Source organism: Bombus vosnesenskii, unplaced genomic scaffold, assembly GCF_011952255.1.
Source record: "Bombus vosnesenskii isolate JDL3184/JDL3185 unplaced genomic scaffold, Bvos_JDL3184-5_v1.1 scf7180000013348, whole genome shotgun sequence".
Classification (NCBI taxonomy): Eukaryota; Metazoa; Arthropoda; class Insecta; order Hymenoptera; family Apidae; genus Bombus; species Bombus vosnesenskii.
Genome location: NW_022882984.1, coordinates 981095 through 1000994, shown reverse-complemented (window position 1 = coordinate 1000994; position 19900 = coordinate 981095). Strand labels below are relative to the sequence as shown.

At 43.0% G+C, this 19900-nt stretch overlaps 1 protein-coding gene across 5 annotated transcripts in view; it reads right to left on the bottom strand.

The window, feature by feature from the left end:
- LOC117236278 overlaps nt 1-19900 on the bottom strand; it is a 65220-nt gene that overhangs the window by 4884 nt on the left and 40436 nt on the right. The window contains exons 1-3 of one of the 5 annotated variants that reach the window (XM_033499088.1): nt 15998-16114; nt 5167-5368; nt 1251-1394 (exon numbers count right to left, since the gene is read on the bottom strand). In XM_033499088.1, the coding sequence (XP_033354979.1) occupies nt 1251-1394; nt 5167-5360 (338 nt within the window). In that variant the 5' untranslated portion in view covers nt 5361-5368; nt 15998-16114. The other 4 variants (XM_033499084.1, XM_033499086.1, XM_033499087.1 and 1 more) reach the window with 4 other exon arrangements.

Below are 19900 nucleotides of genomic sequence, written 5' to 3'. Positions count from 1 at the left end.
AAACGTATGGAAATCGGATGCTCGACGCCGATAATTACATCGGCGATACGGGCCTTTCGTTAACGTTCTTTTCCACCTAACTGCATTCCGAACCACACCTTGGCACGGCGATTTATACGAGCGGCTGCGTGCCACCTTACAGGCATATTATGCATAGAGAGAGAGAGAGAGAGAGAGAGAGAGAGAACGTGCCCCGCGCTTCTCTTCCACCGGTGGCTCTAGCGCGCCACGCGTTTAATGAAATTCAATAACGGTAATCGACTCGCGGCGTTTCAGCGACGTACCAAACAAGTTCGCTTTTTTCTCGTCCGCGCAAGAGTCCGCGAGACACGCGCAACGAACCAGTTTCTCCCGGCGAAGAAGTCCTTTTTGTCGCTTATTCAAAAGCGACCGTTTCGTTGCCAGCGCCGCGAGTTTTACGCGAAAATGATCGTTAAAGGGGTTTCACCGTGCACGTCCGATACGGATCACCGAGGCCTCGAGGCTGCAGGCGCGTACGCTTTCAGCGAGATAGCGGAAAAATCGTTTCTCGAGGAAAACGCTCGGATAACTCGAGCCGTGAGAGTTTCCGCGTTGCTACGCATCGCCGATTATCGTCGTTATCTGGCATTTTGGCAGCTGTCTTTGCTCTCGAGTATATATACAGCATCAACGATATCTTTGCCCTTTTAAATTTCACGTAAACGCGCGAACGCTCGTGACTCGTTAACGAATTATCGACCAAACCGATTTCGTACGCGAAACTCGTATTTCCATATCTGTTCTCAGAGTCGATTTATGGGTCGCGAGTAAAATAAAAAGAGGTTGCCAAATTTTCTGTCCATCCAAATTGATCGATTACTAACGCGACTATTGGAATAATTAGCAAGTTGGTATTATTATCAATACCATCTGATAAAATCGATCGAAACTAAGCGCGAAAGAAAATAACTAAAAACAGACTCTTTCATTTTTACAAACAAAGTCTTTCTTTTTTCTTTTTTTATATTATTTTCTTTTTCTTTTATATTATTTTATCGAATTAGCTATGACCCATTTCGTTCTATTTCTATTATTATGTTCGTGGATAATCCAATAAACCAATATAAAAGAAAAAATATCGTGCGTCTATTATTTTCTTATAAGACGAAAGAAATTTTTCGGGCGACCTAATGTATTGCCATCGCAAGGAACGCAAACCGTACCAACTCGATTTTCGACCTCGCAAAGTATTTCGCGGGAATAAAAAAACGATTAAAACGACGATTTACCTCGGCCTTCCTCGGCTATTGAGATCCGTAACAGTCTGTCCTGCGCTTTCCTCCAGTTCTTGAATCTGATGATGGCTGGTTTCGTGTCCATGTCCGTGTTTGCCATCGACGGACGTCGGCGAAACGTCAGCATCTACTTGAGGACTATCGAATTTTCCATTAGCTGTGTGTCGCTACGAGCGAAGAAAACGGAACGAAGCTTTCGTATTTCACGTTCGTCGATAAAAATACGAATAAAGTAAACGCGCGAATACCTAAGCGCGTGGATCGGGTGAAAGTTGTTACTCGATGAACGTATGTATATATCTCGAAAGAAAAAGGAATTTTCTGCGCGATGTAAACATTCGTAAAACGTCATACATAAATCACACGGAAGAATCAAAAAACACCTACGACCTTTCCAAAACTTTCGTTTCTTCGCGAACATTCGATAGAGGAAATAAAGTATCTTTACGATCTTCCTTTCCAATGTACCTACGTAGAAATTGAACGATATATAAAAACTCGTGTCGACGCGAGATGATAACACCGATAGACGTACAGTGGCTGAGGAAATTATTCGAACGCTTAGACATGCGAAATTGAGTGGCCGAAATAACGTACGTTAAAGTAATTTGCTTAGACAAGCAGATGTCGATAGGAAGATGAAAGTTTTAAGATTATGTCGGTAAAATTTGAAAAGGATTGAACAACGTAGGTAGGAGTTATGACGCGTTTATTAGCTTAAACAAGCGTTGTAAGTGACTGACGAAAGTATTTGAACGCTTACATATGCGAAATTCGATGGCCGAAATAATGTACGTTAAAGTAATTTGCTTAGAGAAGCAGAAGTGAATAGGAAGATGAAAGCCTTAAGATTATGTGAGTAAAATTTGAAAAAGATTCAACAATGTAGATAGGAGTTATGGTACTTTTAGTAGCTTAAACAAGCATTGTAAGTGACTGACGAAAGTATTTGAACATTTACATATGCGAAATTCGATGGCCGAAATAATGTAAATTAATTTGTTTAGACAAGCAGATGAGAATAGGAAGATGAAAGTCTTAAGAATACGTGAGATGATACATTTTTTAGAAACACGCATTGTGACTGACGAAAGTATTTGAACATTTACATATGCGAAATTGGATGGCCGAAATAATGTACGTAAATGTAATTTGTTTAGAGAAGCAGAAGTGAATAGGAAGACGAAAGTCTTAAGATTATGTGAATAAAATTTGAAAAAGATTCAACAATATAGATAGGAGTTATGGTACTTTTAATAGCTTAAACAAGCATTGTAAGTGACTGACGAAAGTATTTGAACGCTTACATATGCGAAATTCGATGGCCCAAATAATGTACGTTAAAGTAATTTGCTTAGAGAAGCAGAAGTGAATAGGAAGACGAAAGTCTTAAGATTATGTGAGTAAAATTTGAAAAAGATTCGACAATGTAGATAGGAGTTATGATACATTTATTAGAAACAGGCATTGTAAGTGACTCGCAAAAGTATTTGAACGCTACATATATGCAATAGTTGTGGACTTACTTCTATTCACAATTCCGGCAATCTCGTTATATACAGGGTGGTTTTTTTCTTTTTTTTTCTTTTACATTTAAATCTACAGTGAGATCCGTTATAACGTACCGCACGCGTACCGAGCGAAAATTCAAAGTCGATTTTTCCGAAAACAAAGTCTCGAACGAAAAATTTTTATTCTATATTTTCGACTTCTTTTTTCGCGTAGAATCACCCCCTTTCCGCTTGTACCACTAGTTACCAACCATCCTGTATAATCGGAATATTCGTACTGTATATGTAAATAATAATGGTAATGTATATATAATCGGAATATTATTCCTCTTTCACGCTTTTTTTTCACACTTTTTCGTATTCATTTTAAATACTATTGTACACATTTTTACGTTACTGTTACTGAAACGATATCCTAACATCAAGCGAACGTACCAATATATTCATTTACCAATGATGTTTACATTCGCTGCAAAGGAAGATGAAGAACTATCGACAGTTTTACAGCGTTTAATACTTTTGTGAGACACTTATAATGAATGTTTCTAACAAATGTATCATAACTTTTATATTATTCTATATTATCGGATCGTTTTCAAATTTTATCAACGTAATTTTCACACTTTCTTCTCACTATAGATACCAAATTGTTTTAACAAATTAGTTTAGCACACTTTGTTTTATTAATTGAAACTTCTAAGTGTAAGCATTCGAATATTTTTATCAGACACTTATCATGAATGTTTCTAATAAACGTACCATAACTTCTGTCTATGTCATCGAATGGTTTTCAAATTTTACCGATGTAATTTTCACACTTTCCTCTCACTATAGATGCCAAATTGTTTTAGCAAATTAGTTTAGCACACCTCGTTTTATTAATTGAAACTTCTAAGTGTAAGCGTTCGAATATTTTCATCAGACACTTATAATGAATGTTTCTAATAAATGTATCATAACTTCTATATTATTCTATATTATCGAATCGTTTTCAAATTTTATCAACGTAATTTTCACACTTTCCCCTCGCTATAGATACCAAATTATTTTAACAAATTAGTTTAGCACACCTCGTTTTATTAATTGAAATTTCCAAGTGTAAGCATTTGGATACTTTCGTGAGACACTTATAATGAATGTTTCTAATAAATGTACCATAACTTCTGCCTATGTCATCGAATGGTTTTCAAATTTTACCCACGTAATTTTTAGACTTCCCCCTCACTATAGATACCAAATTGTTTTAACAAATTAGTTTAGCACACCTCGTTTTATTAATTGAAACTTCTAAGTGTAAGCGTTCGAATATTTTCATCAGACACTTATCATGAATGTTTCTAATAAACGTATCATAACTTCTGTCTACATTATTCAATCGTTTTCAAATTTTACCAACGCAATTTTCACACTTTCCCCTCGCTATAGATACCAAATTGTTTTAATTATTTAACTTAGTACACCTCGTTCTATTAATTGAAACTTCTAAGCGTTCGAATACTTTCGCGAGCCACTGTATCTCGGTTGCTCGAAAAGGCGAACGTTTGACCGAACCGATACATTTTTTTTTTCCTCTTTTCCGATCGTTTTGTGATCGTTAACGAACAGACGGAAAAGAAATTTGGTCTCGAAGGTAGTGGAAAGTAAATTATAAAATTATTACAGTCGATTAGACGTACACGTACGAAGGAACGTGATTCGCGAGCCAAAGTTTTAGAGATCGCTGTACAGTGTACATATACATACACGTGTATACACATTTGCGTGGTGCGAATCGACCCAGCCGTTTTCCCAACCATCCTCAAGTGCATAAATTACTTTTACGCGACTCGAAGGCGATCGTACTTGCTATACTCCATTAAAAAAATAATCTGTCGCTCGTAAACGCCAGCGGAACGTCCACCGACCCGAAAACCTACACCGTCCGTATATATACACATACGTTTCGCGTAATAATAACCTTTTCGGTGTATTATTTCATTTCGCTGACCAGATATATTCATCTTGTTACGATGCGCAACGCGCCATAATAACAATAATAATAATAACTAATGCCTTTCTTATATGATTTACGTATGATACGATAATAACACATCGGCCTGTCGGCACGAGCGTTTATCTCGCTCGTGGAATACTAATTTCGGTCGTCAGGCTACGCAGTAGCATCGACAAAAAGAAAAAAAAAAACGAAAAACAAAAAGAAAAATAGCCGACGAACGGAAACACGAAACGGAAACGATTCGTATTCAAAATTAGTTGAAAAATAAAAGAACGTTGTCGTACGCGATCCAAGAATCCAAGGATTAAATTTACCAGGAAAATTACGAGGAAAAACCTTAGATAAAGAGGAGATAGCATGGACCAAGTGGAAAAGCTTCGATCGACGTAAACCGTAGGCTCACCTCAACGCATTCGTGTCACGACTTCGTTCCTCCTCCTCCTGTGGCTCCTGCTTGACCGCCATGTGGAGCAGAGGTGGCAGCGGACACTTTACACGCGACGAACGATGCGGATGATGGTGCAGAGAAGCGTTGTCCGTGGGACCACCGTCTATACCAGTAGATTGCGCGCGAGACACGATTTCCTCGGTCTGCATAGTGCCCCCTGCAACGAGAAACGTACGTTGGTTACGTGGAGATTCAGCGATTTTTCACGTTTCGATTTGTCGCGTCAGGAATAAACAACGTCGGTCATTCCGTCTTCCTCTCTTTCTCTCTGTCTCTCCCTTGGCCTCCTCTTCTTTTCATCCTCCTCCCTCTTTTTAAATCGGTTCAATTTTAAATCAACGAACTGGATTCTACGATCGGTTGGTTCGCACCGAGCCTTCGACGGATCGCTGTGTCTCAGGCAGAAAACTGTTTGACGATTCTAAAGATATCCTTGTCGATACGATCCGATGGAAAGCAGGTGGCAGAGAGACGCGAGCGTTAACGTTACGTACGAACGTCTTATCGAGTGCGATACTCGCGCGATCCAAAGAATCGACGATCTTGACGCGTTTGGGGCAATTTGGGGCAACTGGAACGATGCAACGCGTGCGACATAAAATTACGATAATTGCGATATCGTATGGACAGATACGCGAGAGAATCTCCGCTTCGGTTCTACCTGTTCGTACGACCTTCGATTCGCGCAACCATCCATCGATAATCGCCTTCTGCCGCGAGAAATAAGAAAAAATGGGACGCGTACGACGAATTTCGACCTATCGTTTCGTCGTATCGCTGCCAGGCGGTACGCGCGCGGGTCGAAAGGAAAAATTGCGCGTGGGCATCCGTCGCATCGACTTTTACGACGCAGCCCTGGATATCGATAATGGAATGGGATGGAATGGAATATTCATAAGCTTCTGTATCCACGAAACGTCGTTGGATTCACCGTAAACGCCGGTGCGGCGTTTGTACGCGACGACAGAAGTAGACGTAGATTTCCACGTAGACGTAGAGCGAAGCAGGCGTGAGAAATGGAAGAAACTAAACAAATGCCCACATGCGAATCGCGAGGGGAATCGTGTGGGGTGTTGCGGCATAGTTGGGCCGCGTGTGGGCACGCAGACGCGTCCAAGGCTTCGAAATCGAATAAAAGGAAAACGCGCAGCTGCCGTGTATTACGCGACGGATAGGTTTAGGAATGCTCTTCGACTCGCCTCTACGCACACACCTGTCGCGTATAATTCCTCGTAACGTTCCTTTAAGCTCGTCGAAACGTCGATCCGCCCCGCCACGCACGTATAAATATAGTGCTCGGTCTAAGCGCGTTCTTCGCGCGTAATAATACGTACGGCAATCAGAGGACGCAAAAATCAGCGTTGGCGAAAACCACGCTATCGAGAGAAGATGCGACTACGAGGTGAAAATAAAATCGCTTTCACCTATCGTCGATGTGCGAAAAGCTCGGTTACGTAGCGTACAAGGCTACGACCGTATTCGTCAGCCGGAAAAGGTCCGGTACTCCCTGCAGAAAAGTCAGTTTTATTCGGATAAAGCGCTACGTTCGTCGGATAGTCATCGATCCGATCCGGTTACTACGATCGGAAGGAAGCTGCAACGTCGTTGAAAGCTCTGCAACAAACGACGACGAAAGACGGCGAGTCGTCGTGAAAAATCATCGCGACTGGGGAGGAACGCGATCGAGTCTCTCGCGATTCGCGAGCACCGGTTCGCGTCATTTCTGGTAATATTGGGTTGGCAACTAAGTGATCGCGGATTTTGTCATTAGGTGGTAACGATGAGATCCGCGATCCCGACAGAACTAAATTCTGCCCCCGTGTAACACAGCTGTGAACATTGTAAATATTGCGAATTTTGTAAATAAACATATTTAACATCCCCCTCCCCCTCCCTCTCATCCCGCCCTTCCATAAAGTTACACAGCAACCAAAAAGTAGACCTGTTTTGTTGGTAGTTTACCGTTTACTGTTTAGTTTGTAGTTTACCGAAGCGTCCTGTTTTGCGACCAAGTTTTCAGGACAGAAAAAACAACTAAAAACAAAATCACATAAAAGTTCCGCTCCCCAGCGGCTTAAATCCAAAGAATATATTAAAACACGAAAAATATAAAACGCCGACACGTAACATAGTATGGCTACGTCGTACCGTCGTACGTTTATCAAAATTCATAGTTTATTGCGAATACCCAAATGTATTAAAATGTATCTTGGTCCAATAAACGTTATTTATCAAAAAATGAAATCCGCGATCACTCAGTTGCCAATCCAATACGTAACGGGCATACGCCCGTGACGCGATCCATCGATTTGTTCGTGGCGGGACAAATTTAACGAGAGACGATAATCTTTGATCGATGATATACAGGGTCATTGTTAACTGGTGGTGCAAGCGGAAAGGGGGTGATTCTACGCGAAAAAAGAAGTCGAAAATATAGAATAAAAATTTGTTTCTTTTTTTTTAAATTTTTGTAAAAATCTACGGCGAGATCCGTTATAACGAGACGCGATAAAGTGCAGGCGTACCGAGCGAAAATTCAAAGTCGATTTTCTCGAAAACAAAGCCTCGAACGAAAAATTTGTATTCTATATTTTCGACTTGTTTTTTCGCGTAGAATCACCCCCCCCCCCTTCCGCTTGTACCATCAGTTACAAACCACCCTGTATATTAGGTTGTCCGGAAAGTGTCTTTCTTCCTCGAACGTGTTTTTCACAACAGCGCACCTTCGTACAAACGCGAAACCAAGTCTGTGAGATGTCGCGGTGTTTACCTCGAGAGAACAGAAAAGGATCGCGCGTGATTGAACGAAATAATATAAAACGAAAAACGTGTATTATTTCCTCGTAAAACGAAAGAAAGTTTTCGGACAACCTGATACATGCGAAGAGCCAAGGAGAATGAGACGCGTGTCTGAGCTACCGGATCCAAAAAGGACGGTCGACGAGAGGAGGAAAAAGGTGTGGCGACTGAACGATACGAGGGAAAAAGGGACGCGACTAGCTCGTAGACAAGAGCGGAAACGAGAAGCAGAAAAAGAGAAAGAATGGAGAGGCCGGCGTGTGGAATCGCAGAGATGAAGAAGCGTATTGTACATACTGACTTTGCAGCACCGTAGGATAAAAATATTCCTGCTCGAAAATAGAAACAGACACGCGTACGGTTCTACCCAACACCCGCGACTCTTGCTCCGTACTTGGCCTTAGTCGATCGGGTTTCACGCCTTACCTTCCTATACCATCTTCGTTCCCAGACATCGGTGTAGTCGTGGTCGAATCATGGCGAGCGACGACCGATTCCAATCAAAGATTTTCAATCCGCCGTTTCGTCTTTGTACGTATCTTTGTCGTCGATCGTTTGCCACGCGCTTGTAAAACGTTCGTTCGTCGAGAGTCGAAAAGTTTCCATGGACAAAGACCACGAACGTCGGTCAATTCGTCTAAGTAGCAGCGTTTTCACGCTGTTCGTTTCTTATCGACGCGAAAACGTGGATCGCGTCGCGCGTCTTTGATGGATCGCCAAGCGGTAAGCGCTTGGTAGGCGCGCGATATCGATGCAAATTTTGGCGAACGTTTTCTAAACTTGATCTAAATACCGTGATCGCGATACGGTGTAACGTAGAACGATGTTTCTCCGTCGATTTAAAGGGATAAAAGCTATTCTGGCAACGACGTTTCGAAAGCAAAGCGAACGTTCGAGCACCGTACAGTCAAGCTGAAACGATATCGATCGACCGCAGCTAATCGCAGCACCGAAAACGTAGCGAAACGCGGTTAATTCGTTCGCGGCACGTGCGGCAAAAGTTCTAATAACCCCGGACACGTGTCATTTAAAATTAAACGGCACGGAGAGCGTCGCGCTAGCTAGATCGTTCGAAGCAAAGTTGCGCCTCCACCTAGGTGTCGACCGACGTCGACGACGACCAAACGTCGCTCCAGTCGTGCACGCACCTACGAAACGTAAAATTCGATGGCAACGTCGTATCGTGTACGGTCGGTCTCGGTAAAACGATCCCTAGATTCGGCTTTCGAGCGATTTACCGCGCTAAAACGCAGGCCAAAAACGGGAGCAACGGGAGCTTACCGACCGGCGTGTCTGTGTGATGGTGTATTAATAACGGCGTGTGCGGGAGGTGGCCCGATTCATTGAAGACCAGTTATAGAATGATGCAGGCGGCCGCGTAACTACAATTTATTTTTTGGCTATTTTTAGCGGTTGGCGTAGCGCCACTATTTTCGGTTCTCTCAAATTTCTCACTCCATATTTGGGATTATGGATGACGGGCCCGCTGTGCGGTGTATCTTTACGACTAAGCCGGTTGAGACACTTTCGTTTGCCCGGTCGCTGATATACGCCGATGTTTCCTCGCCTCTGCCTTCTGCTCCCTAACTTCGGTATCCATTTATGCTCGCGCTAACTAACTCGCCACGCTACGACGCGCCGGTTACGCTCGTTTCACACGGAACATCGTTCCACCGCGCGCCAAATTTTCCATAGTACCATTTCCCAGGCGAAATTACCGCAAAATCCCCCAATCCATGTTCGGCAACGCGCGTCTATGCCGCATCGTAGCACGTACAAGCGTGCGTAGCGTCGGTGTAAATCGCCAGCAACCAACTGTTCGAACGGAAACGCACGATATATCGTTCGTCGTGATATTTCAACGACGTTTAGATATCCGGCCACGTGGAATCGCGTTAGACCGATAGGAACGTCGGTGACTTTTGACGATTAACCGATCGCAGTTTTCCGCAACGCGTGGACAGTCGAATCGCGCGACGATCGCGACGCAAATGTCAGAGGCGACGACACGGCTACCGACGAGGCTGATTTTTTCGCATTACCCGTGACACGCGACGAGCGTACGCGATCACACGGGCAACAAGTGGACAACGATTCGTGGCGAGTACTCGCACGCGGTCGAGCATGCGTTTGCTCTCTAATTGGCAAGGACGCAAGTAGGTTAAAAACGATAAGTCGGCTGTAACGTGGAGGAATATGTCAAGGCGACGCGGTGGCGACCAAGGGACCGCGAAAAACCTTTTCCCTGCTCCGATTGTCTCGTAGGTCAGCATCGTTGCGGTGGAAAATCGCGTTTCACCCGGAACGACGCTCCACGACGATTTAAAGGCGAAACTCGCGTTACGACGTACGCGACGACAAACCTGTCGTTGATGTGGAAACTTCGAGGCGCGACAGGATGCTGCAGGAAGAGCGAAATCGAACAATTTCGACGGACCGTGATCCACTGGCCCGATTACGCTACCGTGTCGCTGCTACACGCCTACGCGCAGGGTCGTCGTGCCGCGTGGTCGTGGAAATATCAAAGGGAATCCGGTGAAACGCGAACGTGGCCGTTGCTGTCGAGGTACCTGTGACGGGAAACTTGCTTTCTGGCAACATGAACGGTCGTTGCCGAAGGATCGTGGTTCCCGGTAAATCCTGTTCCACGGACCACCAACATTCGTCGTTGAAGCTCGTGCTCCGACTCCACCGGAAACCTCCGTCCGAGGAATCTTCGCTGGGCTGGTGGTGATTTCGTAGAAAATCACTGGCGCGATCGCGATCAACGGCGAACGCGGATAGGACGACGAACGATAACGAGAACGTGGCGACACGATGGTCGCGGTGCGATGAACTCGAATCGCGCGATCCTCGCTCCGGACACTTGTTGTCTCGACCGGGTCGTGTGGCGTTCGCGAGTTCGGCGCAGCCACGGACACGCTGGAAAAACGGGGAAAGCGTGGTCGATCGTATCGCCGACCAACTGGATGCCGAGAACGGAGACGGTAATCGAAAGAAGGAAGGTGCAAGAAGGCGGATAGAGGGCACGTGTCTGCGATGAGTTAGGTTATCCGTGGACGAGCACGGGACCAGCGATACGCGAAGAGGGAAGGAACACGCGCGAACGACTAGACAGAGAAAAGAAGAAGAAGAAGCGGAATAAGAAGAGGCAGAGGAATAAGAAGAAGAAGCAGCAGCAGCAGAAGAAGAAGAAGAAGAGGCTGAAGAAGAAGAAGAAGAAGAAGAAGAGAAACAAAGAGAGATCGAAGAGAGGAGTAGAAGAAGAAGATAGGGAAGGAGGAAAGGAGAGGAGAGAGAGCCGAAAAGGGGAGAGAAAGAGGAGGACGACAAAACGGAGCAGTCCGTTTTGAGGCAGTTTTGGCACTGTTACCAGCACCAACGGCCAAGCACCAACCCCGAGCAGCGCCTCCACCTCCGCCTGAGGAAGAAAAGAGGGAGAGGTAGCGAGAGGAATACAGAGACGATGGCGGTGGCAAAGAAGACGAGCAGAGATCCCCCTTAGAGGAAGAAGAGAGCGAGAGCGGAGGCGAGGGCGTATATTCTTGATTTGGGCGGATGGAAATCTGAGATTGCTCCATATCGGGCTGTGCGCCGTGACCACGGAGGTGCTCCGTAATAGCAGACGTCTCCGAACCTTCTCCTCGCTGTCTCTCTTCGTTTCTCAACCTCTCTAGCCTTCCATCTCTCTCTCTCTCTCTCTCTCTCTCTCGCTCATCGCGTGCTTCGTTCGCGTCTGTTCTTTTCTTCGCTTCTTTACTTCTCTGTTTCTACTTCTTTTTCTATTTCATCGCCGTGTCGCTGCGCGTACCTCGTTCGGTCGTATTACGTTCGATAAACCTTCCTCGTCCGATCTATCCACTTTGTCTTTGTATTTCCCAACAACGTTTTTAGTCGTTCCAATTTCGCCGATCTTTAATTACAGAAGCAGCGGCGTTTGAAAACGGCGTCGTTTTACGCGCGACGAAGCAGTCGCGTTTCTTCGAAAACGTTTCCAACCGTTGGTCGAGGAAAACGATAGGTTTCGTCGATTCAAAACGCGATCGTCCCATCTTTTCGCAGTTAACAATTTCCTTGCCTCTGCATATATTCGTGATATTCGATATCCGCGAATTCACCCCGTTTCCTTTTCCCCTATTTATTTTTCCTCGCGTTCGTTTATTTATTTTTCCACGTTACCTGCTCTCCCGTCTTTTCCTATATGCGTATAATATTACCTTCTCGTCTCTACCTTAACGCGCTATCCCTTCCCCCTCTCCTCTCGGTTGTTCGGTTTCGCGAACGCGTATGATGCAAACACGAGGGTATATTTAACCCCGTGAACCAGCAGGGAAGAATCGAGCCGAGTGCAACCAGGATCTTCTTTTTCCACGTCTCTCGTCTCCTTTCTTTTTCCCCTCTTTCCTCCTTTTCTCGCCGCGTTCCACGCTCCACTCTCGCGTAATTCGTTGACGCAAGGTGCTTCGAAACACGTCGATCGATCGATCGATCGATCCATCGTAACGACAGTCGATCTTTCAACGCGTTCAATGCCACTGACATTCGATTTTGCCGAATCCTTTGCAATTATTCAAAAATAAGATAGGCTGGACGAACTAAAAATTAATTAAAAAATTTAGACGCAGCATCCGATATTTTGCATTATACGCCGTAGCGTATTTTCATCTATCGCGGCAAAATACGAAATTCGCGCAACTCGTTGGTGGTAATCGTAGAGTGAAATAATGGAATAATAATAATCGTAGAGTAGAAAACGCGAGCAACAATCGGCAGGCTAATTGAACGCTCGATTAATAAAAGTTAACGTCACGGTATGAAGAAGCGAAAGTAAGTCGAGTATTTACTCGAATTCCTTACGCGCAAACAAGTTAATCTACAAATAGCAGAGAACATTGTAACCGTTTGTTGGCTTGACCAGAAAATTACATGGTCGCGCGGTGGCTGTGCAACAACCGGATAAATGAGAGCAAAAAATCGAGCATCCTGAGTGCTGCCAACAGATCAGCCACGCTAACCGTCCGAGACACACCGTTTTGCCTATGTGAGGTCGGGCTGTTTACGAAACGGACGCGAATCGAAAATAGTAGAGCACCGAAAACTCGTATATATCTGGAAACCTTATACCATTACCGCTTATAAAACCGAAATAACACGGTATAATAGGAATAATATCTCATTCGATGTTTCGCGAGTAGTTTGTTTTCCGCCGTTTAAAAATATTTCTATGTCTCCTACGTCGAATGACTGCGATACGTCTTGGAAAATAGCCTGTGAAACATCTCGTTTAAAAATATTCTTAGAAACGAGAATTCGTTTCGAAGGAAAAATTCTCGTTTCTTGCACGAAGATCGGAAAATAGAAAATCTCGATACGTATCGCTAGCGATAATTACGGATTTTTCAAGTATAAGAGAACCCTCGGAATTCTTCCTTTCGTCCTCGGAATCGACGATACTCGTAAATCGTCTTCCGTTAACGCGCCAACGTCCGTCTTTCTTGTCACGCAACGCGTTCGATTCGTTCGAGATAAGGAAAAACTCGATATATTCGAACGTCGACGAAAGCTTCTTTGGAACGTGGATGGGTAAACCGATCGGCGACAAACGTCGTGGAATCTCGGTACGTTTCGAGCAATTTCCAAATTTAGAAATATATTCGATTATGCAACGACAGAACCGTTACAGAGCTCGAGTGGAAACCAGTCAGTCCCGGTGTGTAATAACGGATAAGCTAACAATAGATATCCAAGAATCGAGACATTTTTAAACAACTCGTAAGCCAAGAACGGGTCCCAATAAACAACGGTGAGACGGTTCTCGGTAGAAAGAGCGGTCACTTTTCTCCGTAATAACGAATAAGCTAGCGACAGATAGCTATAAGTGATCTCGCAAACATCGAACGAACGAGAATAAATCGATTATAATAAATTATCGCAGTAGCGTGGACAAATGGCCTGAGAGATATCGACCGAACCATAAACAATGTCGCGAGAAAGCCGATATGCCGACAGGCCCAACAACGTATCGTCGGTTCTTCGATCGAGTAGTTTCGTGGAAAAGGCGTACGTGACCCTGGCCATGAGCGGTTGCGAAACACGTACGTGGTGGGGCTAAGACAAAAGGTAAAGGGACGCTAAAGGACAAAGACGAATTACTAGTCAGTGCTAGTTGAGAAGCGAAAGAGCGTAAGTTGAGAAGCCAGAGAATGTGAATCGAGAAGTCAGCGAGAGAGTGTCGCCTAGTGTTGTCGAGAGAGCGTTGGATGTGCGGTGACGAGAGTTGCTAATTAACGATCTAGTTGTCTTAATTACGATACGTTATTGCGAGATCAATTCAGGTTAAACGATCATCGTTTCCTGTTTAATCGACGTCTAATCAATTTGTTGTAAATAAATTAATTGTAGTAAAGATCGTACACTAGCGACAGGTAACAAAGCCATCTTGGAAATATCGAACAAACGAAGATAAATCGATCGTAATGAATTGCGTTTAAGTGGAAATCGAATTCTCTTTGGCTTAACACGTTATCATACACCTTCGTGGTATTCTTCGTATACGAACTCGATCGAACTTTCAACGAACGTTTTCAAAATATCCGAATACGACGAAATAAAAAATTGTCGTTTTCGCTAATTTACCGCGCGAAACTAAAACGATCGAACGTGCTCCATCGAACGTCAAAACATGGCCCCGGTTGGTACAATTTTGTATAGCTGTATACGTCGATACAGGTTCGAACAGAAAGAGCGAGACAACGAGACTGAAGAACACGTTACATGTAACGACGTGTACAACCATCTCTTTAACACTGCAACTATCACACCAGTCGAATCGACTGGTTTTACAATTTTATTTTAAAATTCCTACGTTATAATAATATAACGAATTTTTTTCGTTTTTTATGTATTCAAGCTGGAAATAATTTTGCATCAAAGCTACTTATACCAATACCGGTCAAAATACAGCATGGCTACGTCGTACCGCCGCGTATCGGTACCTTTGCCTAACATACCAAATACAAAAATTCATGTTTATTGTGAATAATGCACTTGAAAAATCTGTATTTTCTGGGCTCGATAAACTCCTTTGTAAAAAAAAAAAAAATAAAAATACCGGTCAAAATGACTGGCACTCGTCGTTGAAGTGTAAAAGGGTGTTGCGATCCGTTTATCGAACCCTGATTAACCAATTTTCTCGTTTTCTACAACTTGCCACGCGTTTTTCAAATTTTTACCGCGTATCCTTCGATACGACGATATCAGTTATCAGGAAAATTTCGGATCGATCGCTACATCGCTAGATGCTAACGCTAGAAATACCACACCAGTGAAAATGACTGGTTCTACAATTCTACAGGGTGGTTGGTAACTGGTGGTACAAGCGGAAAGGGGTGATTGTACGCGAAAAAAGAAGTCGGAAATATAGAATACAAATTTTTCGTTCGAGGCTTTGTTTTCGAGAAAATCGACTTTGAATTTTCGCTCGGTACGCCTGCACTTTATCGCGTCTCGTTATAACGGATCTCACTGTAGATCGTCGTCTCGATGGAAAAATAAAAAACAAAAATTTTATTCTATATTTTCGACTTCTTTTTTCGCGTAGAATCACCCCCTTTCCGCTTGTACCACCAGTTACCAACCACCCTGTGTAAATATATCAACCATCGTTTAGGTCGATCATGGTCACAGATGGATTATTAATACCAAAAATGTACTACGTAACATGGAATTGCTTCTGTAAGAAAGTAATAAATCGATAAATATAAAAACATTCTATTATTACGTATTTTTTAAAGTCATTTTCACTGGTCTTGGTAGAAATAGTTTCGCGTTAACTATCGGTAGTTCTAGTCTTAATCATCCGCTTGGATTTTATGTTTTCAAATTCTTCGGACGGTGCGACCAACGAAACGCGTCACTTTTCCCCTCCTTGTCCGTTAGGAATGCCAAGTTGCGCTCGTCATAGAAACCACTGTACCTGCTCACTTACCTCGTCTGTTCGCCCCATGTACGCTAATACCTGCGAGTTTACCCTTGCAACTAATGTCGCAAGAAATACGTTGCGACGCAACGATATGCCTTTAAGCTGGACACGGCCGACCGCAATTATCCGTTCAACTGGCAGAAATGTAGCGCGGTTACGTATGCACGAGTAACGAGTCGTCGAATGTAGCAAAGTTTCGAAGAAAGCAGCAGCCAGAGCGCAAGAGGAAATGCCAACGTAAATCTTCGAGTTAATGTTGCTGAAACTCTGGCTAAGTAAAAAGATAGCCATGATCGAATTAATACGGAGGAATCGCCGTTGCCAGGAAATTGTACGTACAAAAGCATCCGATCCCTTGTTCAAGCAACCTTTAAATTCCAACGATAAATATTGCTTTCCCGACTACGGATTTCCGATGTTGATTGCGCGTTGGTCGATGTTAATTCGTTCTTTCGACACCCAACAGACGATACGTTGCATAATAATTTTTAAAAACACGTACTGCTCGTTAGAACTTTTTTTTTTCTATCGTGCGTTACCACGTAACGCGCGTATCTGATCTTATTTTTCTTTCTTCCTTTATCTTTCTACGAGCTCCAGCCTTTTATAACCCGTATTATCGCGCGATACTATATTATTCAAACTATCCCTATACTTCGATTTCCATCGCTGAGCAGCGCTGATAAACCGTATCGCGATTTTCCTCCAACATTCCACCGGCCAACGTTAAAACGAATCGCATACTCGTTCGTAGTACACGAGCAACAAGTGGCAGCGAAGGCACGCCACGCGTTTCTAATTTTTCGTACGAATTCTTCGATGATGAACAGCTGGTGTAGCCAAGAATCCAGCGCGGCGATATTCTACCTTCGAGAGCAAACACGAATCGTAACTTAACGCTTAGCCGATCGAACGGGCAGATCTCCCTTTTTGACTTTAGCAAGGCGTATTCTTTTTTCTTTTTTTTTCGTTGTTGTTATCAGTTATTGTTTACCTGGAATTGTTGCTAATTAATTGCGACGCTTTTTCTGCTTTTATAAAGTACAGTGTATAATAAAATACACCAATTTGGTGGTGTTAAAATTAATTCAAAAGTTGCACCATCAGTTATGACTAAATAAAGTTATGATGGAACGCTGTAAAAAAAATATTAAAACTCATTATGAATTTTTAATTTCACGTTCGAGTCGTGTTATTTATCTTTAGTCGTTTTTAATGTTTTTAATTTTACTCGTATATTTTTATACTTTTAACATATACTTTTAATTCGATGTTTCGTATAAACGATATTTGAAATCGTTAAACAAAATATAATTGACCATTTAAATAATTTTTACGCTTCTTTATTTTTCAAGCGACGAATATTAGTCTTCCTTGCTTGGAAAAATGCACGGTGGACGGTGTATAGCGAATTTCCCTTAAATCGCGAAAAGTACGAGGAAGCAAAAGGAAGGGAAAGATATTAGGTTGTCCGAAAAGCTTCTTTCGTTTCATAAGGCGATAATAGACGAACGACAATTTCTGCTTTATATTATTTTATCGAATTAGGCGTGTTCCATTTCGTTCTATTTCTATTATTACGTTCGTGCATAATTTAATAAACTAACATAAAACAAAAAACATCGTGCGTCTATTATTTCCTTATAAAACGAAGGAAACGTTTCGAACAACCTAATAGATCGCGCGCCGGAAGTAACCGATCGAGAAACGAGCGATTCGAAAGTCCAAAGCGATTGCATCCGCCTTAAGAATCGTTAAGAATCAACGTTCGTAAAAAAATTAATATTCGCGGCGAAAGCGAACATTCCACGGCCAGATTCGCTGTTCGAGAACGCGTAACGACCAAGAAACAGCGTAATCCGACATAACGCGCTATCTCGCGGGTTAACGAGCTTCGAACACCCCACCGGTGTTCGACATCTCGAGTTTCCCACACAGTGGCACCGAACGATACGACGCGATGCGACGCGCCATCTTCTTTCGTCCACGTTTATCCGCTAACTTGCGCGATTTATTACTCGTTCCGTTATCGCGTGTTCGCGAACACACGTCGCGCGTTGCATCGTTTAGTCGACAGAGAGGATCGCGTTTGTCCCGACTGTCAAATATGTTAGCGCACGAACGAGCAGATCCGATAACCGTCGCGTATCGGAAATTCGATTCTTGGTTCGCGATTTCGTCGTCCAAATCGTCTTGTATCGAACGACTAACAAACGCTGACGCGGAATTTAGCCCGAGTCACGGTGCTACTTACGAAAGCATTTCAATACCATTTTCTCGACCCTCGAGTCGTCAAGTACAGTAACTAGAAAAGATACTGTCGCGAACTTGGATTTTTCAACGAAGCGTTCTTTCATCGGGTAGCAAATTCTCGTAATCGTACGAAAGATATAAAACGACGCGAATATTTGGATTCGATCGATCAGTGCGTAAATCCTACAACGATGACGCAATGGCGGGTCAATGGAATAGTAAAATTAGGAATCGCCATCCGAGTTCTTTTCCTCTTCTGTGTCACGTACGTATACACAAATATGTCTAAGGTGATCTTGGAAAACACGAAAACAGAGACGAGACAGGAGATGTAAAACGCGTCGCTTCGGTTCGCGATAGTAAAGTATTAGGTTATCCGAAAAGTTTCTTTCGTTTTACGAGGAAATAATAGACGCGTAACGTTTTTTTCTTTTATATTATTTTGTCGAATTACGTACGATCCATTTTGTTCCGTTGAGATAAACACCGCGTCATTTCACAGATTTTCATTTCACACCTAACCTATCGAACGTTGTGATCTTTATCTTGATAGAACAAAATGGATCGTACGCAATTCGATAAAATAATATAAAAGGGAAAATATCGTGCATCCATTATTTCCTTATAAAACGAACGAAACTTTTTGGACGACCTAATACCATAACGTGAAATACCAGTGACGTACTCAAACTTTGTCGAACGTTGCGTACGAACGTTGCAAGAAGCGTTGTACTTGGAAACGTAAATTCGATACGTCTTGTTCCGCGCTCTATCTTTCACGCTGTTCTAATTTATTAACCTAATAATATTTTTATCGAGATACGTATAATTTCGTGCGCTAGACTAGATCGGCCGCGTAGTAGTGACACACGTATGTGAATATGAGTGTGCGGAAGTATGCGTGTGCATGGCGTCTCGAAAAAGGGAATAACGTAACTGTTACGTTGGTAGTGTGGTATGGAAGATGGTGAGACAAAGAGAGTGCTGAAATAAATCTAAAATTATTTTAATATGAATTCTAAGTGTAACCTTAGTGTTTCTTTACTTCTATTTCGGCAATTAAGATCCACAATTGTCAACAATTTTATTTAAAAATGTAAGAATATCGCCATAACCGTACTCGTTGACGCACTGTTGTCGTCGTCGCCATCACTCACGACTATGGTACGTTATATGCTACGAGTACGTTACGATTACGCATTGAAATTGTGGAATCGAAGAGTCCGTGAACTTTGCGTTGAATCAAATTGTACGTTTTCTTTCGATAAAAAGAAAGAACAAAGGCTTACATCGAAGGTGATATTGTAGTCTATAACGTTGCTCGCGACGCATAACCGTGTGTTTATTGTTTCGAAGACGATAAACGTATAGCACGGATTTATGTCTAAGGAAAACTTTTGTAAGCGGAATTTAGCGGAAGATGTTTACACCGATGGTATTGCGGTACATCGAAGCCAAGAAACGTATAAACGTCCTCTATCGCGTCGGTTATATCGCGATCGAGTTTAACACGTTGCCTACGTGTTGTAGAAATTGCACAACCGGTGAGAGCATGCGTTTACGGTTTTCGTTACGTGCTTTTGACGATATCAGCGAGACAGAATCGGAGCACAAATTCTTTCTTTGCATATTACGCAAAGTATATTTTATAAATAT